We start from the raw sequence: 12,549 nt of genomic DNA on the forward strand, positions 1-12,549 counted from the left end.
TTGGTGATTGATGAATGGTGATTTATGTTTTTTTTAATATAAGAAATTAGTATATAAATATATTTAAATTCGAGTCTTTCGAGCCGAACTCGAGCTTTTGGTTATATGATTGAACCGAGTTCAAGCTTAATATTGAAAGCTCGATCGAACTCGAGCCGAGTCAATAAAAAACGAGACGAGCGGAATTCGAATCAGGGCTAGTTTAAGCTCGTCTCGACTCGTTTACACCCCTACGTTGAGTGATACAACAATGTGGCTAAAAAAAATCATTTTGTCAAAAATAAAAAGTGAATTATGTTTATTTAACATATTAAAATATTATTTTTTCTATTTATCGTTTAATCTATTTCAATCATATTTTCTCTATAAAATAAAAATAAAATTACTTTCATCTTCTATTTTGATCAATTTTCAAAGGGATTGTAATAGTTATCCTACCAAAATAATAGTTTTCAAATAATCTTTACATATTTTAGGATATAAATTATACTTCATTCAAATATTAAGTTATACTATTACATTCAGTGGCACTCATTTTTATTTCATCTTATTACCCTTTCTTTATAATATTTTAATTATAATCTTCACTTATTTAATTAATTAACACAAATTATGAAAATACCATTAACTATTTTCATATCTTCAAATTTATTTTTATTATATAAATATTATATTTGTATTCCTTTATTCTATTTATTTTAATTAAATATAATATAATTCTATCCAGTTAATATATTTTCAATATTAATATATCATATTCATAATAAAAGTAGTAATATTATTATTACTACTTACTATTATTATCATATTATAATAATATATATATATTTATATATTATTATTAAAATGAACTAAAGAAATAATATTTTTAAAATATTAGTATTATCTATGTATTTTATATACAATTAATTAATAATATTTAAACCAACTAAAATAAATATGGATAATATATATATATATATATATATATATATATATATATATATATATATATATATATATATATATATATATATAAAAGTAAAAAAACCATTTATAGTAACCAAAAATAGTAACCGCTTGTTTAACCCTTGATATTAAGGGCTTAATACCAACAATTTAAAAAATAGTTGATATAAAGGGGTCAATATCAACCGCTCTTAAAACGGTTGATATTAACTCATCTATATTAAGGGAATTTTAAAACGGTTGATACTAACTCTTTCTTTATCAACAGTTTTAAAAACCGTTGATATTAACCACGTCTATATTAACCATTTCAAAAACTGTTGATATTGACCAAATCTATAATAACCACTTTAAAAACCGTTGATATAAAGGGGCCAATATCAACTGTTGTTGATATATAATTGGTCAATATCTGTTGATATATAATTGGTCAATATCAACTGTTTTAAAATTTGGTATATATTTATATAATTAGTTTAGGATTTATGATAACTTTAATTATAAATATTTGTAAATAATATTATTAATTTATTATATGAATATATATTTATATAATTAGTTTAAGATTTAGGGTATAAGATTAAGTTTTTTTATAAGAATATATATTTATATAATTAATTTAGAGTTTTGGATATATAATTTAGAATTTAAGATTTAGAGTATTATAAGATTTATTCTGATATATATTATTTTAATTTTTTTTTTCATATTTTATTACTGAAATTTTTGTATAAATTTTGTTATATTATATTTTATTATTGCATAAAATTTTTAAATAAATTTTATTCTTTTATTAAAAAAAATTATTCAATATTTTTATTAAAAGTTATTATGAGAATTTATTTGTAATTTTTGAATTATTTTTATTTATTTTATATGAGGAATAAAAGTGTGATAAGATAAATATATATATATATATATTTTTTTTTTGAAGGAATATTTTTTTTCTATAGTTTAGGAAAAGTAAAAATATAAATATTAATAAGATATAGTGTTTATGAAAAATATAAAATATTAATAAATTTTAAGATTTAATAAGAATAAAAAAATACTATTAAAAAGGAGAATTTAAAATTTAAGATTTAAAAAAAATAATAATAAATGGAGAGACTAGGGAGAAACTAAGAAAAATATATAATCATATATTTTTATTAAATTTAAAATATAATTAATAATTATTTATATAAATATATATGAATTTATTAATAATTAATTATATGAATTATATATATATATATATATATATATATATATATATATATATATGATATAATTATTAAATAATAATAATAAGTAAAAAAATTAAAATTTTATGACAATATATCTTAAATTTAAGAACATAAACATTATATAATTTCATATATTATGTAATTAAATAAATATATATATATAATTAAATTTGAAATATTCATATTTATTTAATAAAATATACATATAATATATTTTAAATTTAATTTTTTTATATAAATTAATTTAATTTGTTATTTAATAGAGTAAATATATATATATATATATATATATATATATAATATTACCATTTTAAAAATAGTTGATATTAAATACTTTTTAATATTTTTTAATTTAATAATTTATATTTATATATAATATTCAATAGTTAATAAATATATATATATATAATATTTAAGTAATTAAATTTGTTAAAATAATATATATATATAATTAAAATAAATAAAATATCATTAATATCGTGGGTTGTTATACAAAATATTTAATTAATTAATTAATTCTCTATGAACTCTTATAATTTCTACTCAACTTGATAACTTCTTCTCTCCTCAATCACCTCTCTTCCCACAATTTTTATTGTTATGAGCGATAACTTCTTTTCTCATTGCTTTCAAATTTTTGTCAATCGATTACTTATTCTCTCCTCAATTTCTCTCATCCCTTAACCTTTCTCTCATCCCTTAACCTATGCTCTTAAATCCCAAATCGACTCCTCAATCTCTCTCTCATCCCTCAACTTATGCTCTCAAATCCCACCGGACAACTCTCCTCCTTCAAATCAATGTTCTTTTAATTCCTTCTTTTCCCATATGCCTTATAGGTAAAATTATCATTGTATACATTGTATAATCAGGTTTTTGAGGTACACTGAGAAGTTGTTAAATTTAACATTAATTTTTAATTATTTATGTTGTAAATGTATTTTTATTTAGGTATAAATTTGGACAGAGTTAATTATGAAAAAGAGTAGGTTTATGCAAGTTAATTATGAAGAAGATGAAGTTTATGCGAGTTAATTATGAAGAAGAGGAGATTTATGCAAGTTAATTAGAAGATAGAAGATGAAGAAGAAAGAAGAATTAGAAGATAGAAGATGAAGAAGGAAGAAGAAATAGAAGATAGAAGATGAAGAAGGAACAAGAAATATAAGATAGAAGATGAAGATCGAATTATTATTTTTTATTTTTTTGTATTATGAATTTTTTTAATTTAAATGTAGTATTTGTATGTATTAGAATTAAGGGGATGCTTGGTACGATGGTTTTGTACTCAGGAATGAGAAAGAGAATAAAATGAAGTGTTTGGTTGATGAGTTTCATTGCAGAACATTGATTTGATTCCCGAATACTCAGGAATCATCAATTCCTCTCTAAATTAGGAATGAATCTCATTCCCTTGTAATGGATTTTCTCTCCAATGATGTCCACTCTCACGTTCTTTTATAATTAAAATAATAATTTATTTTAATTTATTTATTGAAATAAATTATTTCAATTATTTATATAATATTGAGAAATTATTTTAAATAATATAAAATTAATAAAATAAAATAATTATTTTAAAATAATTATAATAACTAATAATAAAAAAATTATTTTTATATAATCAATTTATATATTATATATCAATCATAAAATTATAATAAATTAATTAAAATATAAAAACTTAAAAATAAAATAATAATTTTATATAAAATAAATATTGAAAAAATATTAGAAAAGTTAGATATAAAATTTTTTAATAAAATTTTTTATTAAAAATATTATGCAATGTCATAGCATATATTATTAAATAAAATATTATATTTTATTTGATTAATTATTAATATATAATATTTTAAAAAATTTATCTTTATTAATAGATAATTTTTATTTATAAATAAAAATAAATTGAATCATTCAATTATTCTTTTTTATATGTATTTAAAATATATATATATATATATATAATTAATATAATAAAATATTAGATATTTATATTTTATTAAATTAGAACGTACTTCAATATTTTATATATTTTAAACGATTATAATATAAAAATAATAATATTTTGTATTTTTAATTAAATAAAATATAATAAAAAAATAAAAAAATTAATCTAATTCAATTACAAAATAATATTAATAATTTCTCTCTAATAAATCTAAACATTATCAATGAAATAGAAATATAGGAATGAAAATATCCAAACACTATCAATGATATTGAGAATGATTAATACTCATAACCAAACACTACACTTCTATCAATCATACTCATTCCACACATCTATCAATTCCATTCCTATTCCGATTCCCTTATTTGAACCAAGCGCCTCCTAAATTGTTTTAATGTAAATTTTGAAATTATATTTAAAAATTATCTTGCCATTTGAAATTTTATATAAAATAATTAAATTTATTTTAAAGTGATTTTTAATTAAATAATTGAAATATTTTGTTTTATAAATTTGGAATAAAAAATGTCAACAACCATTATAATTAAGAAATTATAACAATTTTTATAGTTTCTTAATAACAACAGACTTTGACTTTATATCCGTTAATATTGAGTAATGACAACATTTTTGTAAAACTGTTGATATTGCTTAATAACAATTGCATGTAAAACGGTTGCAATTGTTTAATAATAAAATTCTTTAGAGCAGTTGATATTGCTTATTAACAACCGCTCACAAAACGGTTGTTATTTAGTAATAACAACCGCCCCAAAATGGTTAATATTTCATGTTTGAGCAATGCCTACGGAGGCTCTAGTAACAGATGTCAACCGTTTTTTGAGCTGTTGTTATAACTCAATACTAACCATTTTTTGTTTAATATCATCGGTAAAAACCGTTGATATTGACCTTTTTTTTATTAGTATATATATATATATATAAAATAAAAATAAACTTATGTATAATTAATATTTCATTAATTATTTTTAAAAAAATACATAAAAAAATTATTATAAAAAATAACACTAAAAATAATAATAACAAAAATGAAGAAGTTAGTTTCATCACTTTAATTAAAAGGTAAAAATGCCATTTTACTTTTATACTACTCTTATACCTCTTATTAAATACAAAATTATAAAACCAATACAATTTATACTATTTCTCACCTATATAACTTATGTAACTTGTCACATTTACAAAACCTCCAAAATATATTCATGGTAAGGCTATCTTCCACACATTTGGCATTTTCTGTTTCTTACTTACTCTATCAATGGAATCAATTATTTATCTTATCACATTTATATATAATAATATTACACATGTCCTACTATATGGAATCAATTATCAAAAAGTCTCAAATCAACCATTCTATTTTATGATTTTTTTTTATGAATCCTCTTATTTACCTTTTTTGACAAATAAAAATGTATATATACTTTTATCAATCTAAATGCCAATTTAATCAACATAATAAAAATAATATATTTTTTCCTCTATTTTCAATCTAAATTATAATAACAAATTTGTAGCAAGTTTAGTCATGATTTTTTGTTATTGAAGAAAACATATTTTTGTATAAAATAATTTTATAGCGAACTATCAATATAATTAAAGTGAAAATATTACTAATTTAAAATTTCGATATTCATTAAAAACGCTTTAACTTAAATAAAAAAATGATAAAAACCATGCTAATATTCTATACAAAAATAAATTATGATCGCAAAAATAAGATATTTTACAATGAGATAGATGTATTTTTATAACTCTTGGTAATGAAATCGATAATTTAGCCATCTATTTATAAAGAAAAATGTAGTCATATCATGAGCAAAATAAAATAATCAAGATAAAATATTAAGGAAGATACTCTTAGGATAAATAAACAAAAAAATAAATTTGATGATCTACCTACCCATAAAATAAAATCTCGTCATTCCTTAAAATCTCAATCAAATCTCAAGCAATTGATTAATCAAGATATGGCGAATTACAAAGTTTTAGGACCATTGTCAAGTATTGCATAAAGATTAGGGACTTAAATGCTATTCTTCTTGGATAAATACGGGTTTGGGCCGTTTCAGCTTATCAGCGTTGGATTTACACAGCTGAGAGGAAAGAGAAGGTCGCAGATTCGCTTCGTCGCCGACGGTCGTTGTTTATGAGGTAATCATTTATATTAATCTTTCCCCTCAGCCCAGTTTTTCTTTCAGATCTGCTGGATTGATCGTCAAGGTTGGATCTATAATTCATTATTAAATTGATTCGATTGAATTTTGGCGGGTTCTTCCGTTTTCTGAGGATTCATTCGGTTCAATCATTCTAAGATGTTTCATTTCTTCTTTTCAAGGGTTTCCTGGTCGTAGTTCTCTTGATTTTATTTGATTGGTTTGCGAGATTTGATCTGATAATATATGGAAATTTTCTTTTGCTTTGAGTTGTTTCATATTTACTCACTATGCATATTTTCTATAGGGTTTTTCCATAAAATGAAAAGCAACTTTAAAAAAAAATAAAAAAATTCTTTTGAAACTATTGATATAGAAGATGATATATAATATGGTTCTGATTCTGATTTTGTTTTTGGTTTGTTTTCAGCTCGAAGGAGAGACCCACTCTTGGGTAAGTTATGCACTTTATGTCTATGTGTGCAGAACTACCTAGCTTTATATTGGATCTATACGCACTTTATGTTTTTTGGTGATGTTTTATGTTGTATTCCCTTCTGGTAAATCTGAAACGCAGACTTCCCTTGGTGATAAATTTCTCATGCAGATGCAAAATACACTCTTAAATTCGTATCTAACCATATATTATCTAGCATGCTCTGTTTTGTTTGATGTATTTTAATGAAAAATTACTGCGCCATTGTGCTACAATCAGTTCATTATGTAACTTTCATGTCATTAGGAACATCTTAGAAATGTTTAGTCTTTTCTGCAGTCTAAGCTAGAATTTAGTTACTGTTATTGGTTAAAAGGACCGGAGAATAAGAAGTCTCAACTCTTTTTTACATCGTGGAGAGGGAAGCAATTCTATGGATTGAAACGATATTGTTGATGTCTTATGTTGAAAATGAAACAATTCATTGTACTAATCCCTAGCCGCAGTTCTATATATTGGACAAATGAATAGGTAATTGCATGGAGTCTGGGTAAGCAGTTTAAATGCAAAGGAAATGAATTCAGATGGGTGAACATGGACCAATATTTAGATGAATTGATTCGTTGTGTATATGTTATATTATACACTATGATTAGTTATTTCTGTGCATGAAATTATTTGAAGTTCTTGCATTCAGGTCACTATTGTTGTACAATGTTTCATTTTTTGGGAAGGTGTTGTATAATATATGTAGACATTTGCAGTGATTAGTTTAGAGTTTGACTAGTTTATGAATCATGTACATTTTTTATTTGTCTTTTTACCTTCATTGATGAGACCATTATAATTTTATGTCTTTTCTAATCAACAGTGGTACGCGGATTAAGACCCGCAAACGGAATATTACTGCTCCTCTGGACCCTGCAGCATTTGCGGATGTAGTGGTCCAGATTTATCTAGATAATACTGGTGATCTGGTAAAATGTTGTACTTCATTCCAGGTCATGATACTTGTGATTCTATTAGCATTAAACATGCATATTTTTTGTATGCAGGAACTTGTTGCAAAGAGTATTGAATCTTCAGATCTTAACTTCTCAAGATACGGTGACACCTTCTTTGAGGCAAGTCCAGCCTTCCCTGTTTATATTTTTGGTGTCTAATATTTTAAGCCAAAGTTTTAAAGTATAAATATGTCACTGTTCTTTTATTTGCATTTTTGCGCATTGAGATCATTTGATAAGTGATCATTGGCAAGTTGGATATTCTGATAAAACTAGTTTGGGCATTATGTATCACTTAAGTTCTAACTTAGTATTGTGAAAGGTTCCCTTACATAGAACTAAGACCAAGTTACTGTGTAGGATGGGTTGCATGCTATGTTTGTTTATTCATCAGGTACATGATTGGCAATTCTTTTAAAGGGTGTGAGGAGAGTATGGCTGCTAATACATGTTTATTTTGCTTATGTTTTTTAGCTATCCATTTCTGAGTTAACCAATGTCCAATGGTTAGCAACCAGATTCAAATGTTCTCTTTCTGTAGTTTTGTTGGTGTATGAGTCATTTACCTTGTTTAATGCCGTTATTCACAAATCACTGAAGTTGGATTGCTGTACATCTGAGTTGTGCATGATGTTTACCAACTTGGGGAGTTTTGAGTTGTAAGAATAGTTTTTATATGCTCTATTTATTAGTGCTCAGTTTAAAAAGACTTTTTAACATTTATGTCTTTATTTTACCACAAACAAAAGCATGTTAAGATTCTCTTGTTTTTATTTCTTATATTGGGCCTATTTGTTATCCCATTTACTTAGATCGTGATGTGGAAAAATCAACATTTGTTATATTCATAGAAAACAAAAAGATCCAAAAAAGAGTCTTATACTAGATGAAAAAAAATTCACTTTCAATTTTAATTTTGGTGATCATGATTGTGACAAAATATCAGTTTCCAATTAGGATTATTAACCTGCTATTTATTTAGTTTTCTGTTTTATTGAGATATATGTCTATACTCCTGCTACAGGTCATCTTCACAGGTGGACGCACACAACCTGGAACAATTAAGCCTGATGAAGGGGAGCGCCACCCTTACTCTATACTAGATTGTGAGCCAAAACGTGAAGCCATATTACCATCTGTAATATACATTCAGAAGATCCTGAGAAGAAAGCCTTTTCTCATAAAGAATCTTGAAAATGTTATCCAAAGATTGTTACAGTCACTGGAACTTTTTGAGGAAGATGGACGACAGAAGCTGGCTATTTTCACAGCACTTGCATTTTCTCAGAAGTTGTCAGGTCTCCCTCCAGAGACTGTATTTCAGCCACTGCTCAAGGACAATCTTGTGGCCAAAGGACTAGTGCTCTTGTTTGTAACAGATTTCTTTAAGGAGTATCTTATTGATAACAGCCTTGATGATTTGATTTCAATTCTGAAACGCGGAAAAATGGAGGACAATCTTCTAGACTTTTTCCCTTCTTCTAAGCGGACTGCTGAAGCAATCTCTGAGCATTTCAGGTTAGTGATAATTGAAAATATTTTTTATTGTTGCTTCTATCGTTCTTGGCTATTTCTTGAATTTTCAGCTACTGGGAATTGTTTTTCCTTTCTTCTAGTTAAGGAGTGTAAACAGATACGAGTTATGAAATGTTTTTTTCTCAGCAAGGCAGGGCTTGTATCCTTGGTTGAATATAATGAGAAGAAATTATTTGAGGTAAAGCTTAAGGAAATGAAATCCACATTGACAACACAGATAGCAGAGGAAAGTGAGATATCTGATGTCATCGAGAATGTGAAACAACATGTTAAAGATGCTAAGTTACCTGATGTTGAAGTTGTGAGAATTCTATGGGATGTCATAATGGACGCTGTTCAATGGTCTGGGAAGAACCAGCAGCAGAATGCTAATTTAGCATTGCGCCAGGTATTGTAATTCACTGGCTTATCATTCCTCTATGTAATATAGTTTCACCATCTTCTGACTATGCTTGAACTTGTTTGCTTTGTATGTTTTTTCACATGCTCTCTTTTGGATTCGAATATACTTATTTCCTTACGTTTTTGTGTATTTGGATATGATCCCGGAGATTCACACAATAAAGTGTGAAATCTCCCTCCTTTGCGGGAAACTAATGAAAGTGATCTTGTTGTTGTCACCTATTCTGATAAAATATGAAATGGCATAACCTTTGGTTTATTTAGTTCCAACTAATTCTACATTAACCTTCCAGTGCAAGCATCCTGCTATGTGTTTGTTTACTAATTCAAGGACAAAATAAATCCATGTTGGATTTCAAGATGAACTCTTCTTACTATTTACAATTTGATTTGCTTAATTATAATTTTTTTAGGAATTAAAGGAGAACTAGCATGATATCCCCACAAACATATAATTTGATTTGCTTAATTATAATTAAAGTTAAATATAAAATATTTTTGGTAATGTCTTATATTAATTAATTAATTACAAACCTATTTTCAATGTTATCAAACAACCCCTTAACTAAATCACTCCACCTTGTCCTATCACTGTTTATAAACTTCTTGTGGGTGCAATCCAAATTCTATCCTTAGTGGCAACGAAACACTTCGATACTTAGAAGAAAGTCTATTGAATTTAAACATGTTTTTATCTTGTAATATCTTATTTAGCACTGTTTCCATATAATTTTATTGTGATGTCTTGAAATCTTTTGAACTTTTTTACTTAAGGTAAAAACATGGGCAAGTTTGTTGAATGTCTTCTGCACCACTGGAAAACTTGAGCTTGAGCTCATCTACAAAGTTCAGACCCAATGCTATGAGGATGCAAAGCTGATGAAGTTATTCCCTGATATTGTTAGATCTCTCTATGACCAAGATGTGCTTGCAGAAGATACTGTTCTTCATTGGTTCCAGAAAGGATCAAATTCTAAGGGCAGGTATGCATTTCAATTAAAAATGAGAAATACAAATTCCATTTGTCTTGATCAAATGTGATTAGTAGCTTGGATTTTATTTTCTTTATTGAATTTTGAAGTTTCAGGTGGTTAAGTAGGTATGCCCAAGAACATGTAATATATTGCCACAAAATTAAAATTTGTTACAATCTTTGGTTCAATTATTGGGTTGCCATAAAGGTGTGGATTTGAACTGCGATGAATATAACGAGGAGAATCAATCAATGATTTGAGCCTTGTTTGATGAATCCAAATAACCCTTTATCCTATTATCAATTAAATTATCAACCAAACTTTTAATATAGCCTTACTTTATAATATTAGATACAAAGGATATTTTGGCCTTGAACCAAAATAATCCACTTTTTCATCAAACTATTTTTTTTTTTTCAAATAATCAAATTATTTTGAAAAAAAACACCTACATCATACAAGCTTTTGGATAGCAAAAGTCTTGGTTCATTTGGCTAGTTGAGTCTTTTAGCTTAATCTTAGCAAAAGTCTATCCTCTCAGTTTTTCTTCTTCAAATCATCGAATTATTTAGAAAAAGAAACCTCCATCAAACAAGATCTTGGATAGTCTATTTGCTCATTTGACTGGTTGAGTCTTAGCATGATCTTTTTGTTTTGGGAAACTGTTGACAGAAACAAATGTGGCATCTGTGAGTTGGATAACTTAAAGCATCTTGCTATAACATAAACTTTAGGATATTCTCTGTTGGCCTTTGTATAGCACTGAGCGGAGTAATGCATTATAAACGTTATTATTTTGTTAGTTTTGTTTAAACTATTTAGGATGTGAACTTATTTTCCTTTTTTCTCTTTAATATACATTTTTTCTGAAATGATGCAGACAAACTTTTGTCAAGTCTCTTGAGCCCTTTGTGAAATGGCTAGAAGAGGCTGAAGAAGAGGACTGAATCTTGCTTGATACCAACGAAGCAGATTTTTGAATCATATGGACATTGCCTATCCATTTCAGCATTAGAACTCAGAGCAAATGGGGGATGTGACTTAAACCACATGTTTCTTCAAATGGATGTCTTTTGTTGGAGAAGCCTAATGCTTATGAATATTTTCCAAATAAACCGAAGATGATGCATCTGCTACTCTGATACTTTTATATTTTTTGTAAGAAAGTTTGAGTGAGGGAATTGAAATGGGTGTTGAATTTGAGTATAAGTGGATTGGATTTGTATTTTAGATGGCTTTTGGCTTTCTATCATATAAATTTGGTACCCTTTGTAGCTTGTTGTTTATCCCTTTCTGAATTGGTAAACATTGAAATTAAATTTAATTAAATTAAATGGTTGGAGGTTCAGACTTGTGACTATTAGAATTACTTTACTGCATATTTCTTTAGTTTGAGACTAGTTACTGGAAACAATAGCCTCATTTGAAAATATTTTTATTTTTTTTCATTTTTTTTTTTAGAATGTTGGGTAATGCTTCTCTATTTCGAAGTGTGACTAATTTCCTCAGGTAAAGACGAAGCTTACCTTTGCACATTTTGGTGGATAAATAAAAATGTTATCAGCTTTAGAAACTAAATAAAAATAATTAACTTAATCAGCAATAATGAAATTGTTTCTACCTTTCAATTTATCATCACATATACAAACATCATCAATATATAATAAACTGATTTTGAATTAAAACAACCATTGTCATCAAGTTAAAAAACAACCAAAAACTTAACAGGTTAAATAAAAAGTATGTTTTGAAATTGCTTCTAAAGTTTGAAGAAATAAACCAGTTTTGCATAACAAAACAAAAAATAGAAGTCTTAATGTTATAAATTGGACCATGCAATAGTTTCAAGGAGGGTGTTTTTTTATTTTCTGATTCTCCACTTCTCCTCA

General features: G+C 25.9%; 1 protein-coding gene across 1 annotated transcript; it reads left to right on the forward strand.

Moving 5' to 3' along the window:
* Window positions 1–6,217: 6,217 nt before the first annotated feature.
* On the forward strand, window positions 6,218–11,934 carry LOC124929463 (eIF5-mimic protein 1). The gene is made up of 8 exons (XM_047469827.1): window positions 6,218–6,306; window positions 6,739–6,762; window positions 7,616–7,721; window positions 7,800–7,868; window positions 8,773–9,266; window positions 9,411–9,672; window positions 10,461–10,669; window positions 11,541–11,934. Exons 1-8 carry the CDS (start codon window positions 6,302–6,304, stop codon window positions 11,605–11,607), a joined length of 1,236 nt encoding a protein of 411 aa, XP_047325783.1. The 5' UTR covers window positions 6,218–6,301; the 3' UTR covers window positions 11,608–11,934.
* The last annotated feature ends 615 nt before the right edge of the window (window positions 11,935–12,549 follow it).

This window comes from Impatiens glandulifera, chromosome 3 (genome assembly GCF_907164915.1).
Source record: "Impatiens glandulifera chromosome 3, dImpGla2.1, whole genome shotgun sequence".
In the NCBI taxonomy this organism is placed as follows: domain Eukaryota; kingdom Viridiplantae; phylum Streptophyta; class Magnoliopsida; order Ericales; family Balsaminaceae; genus Impatiens; species Impatiens glandulifera.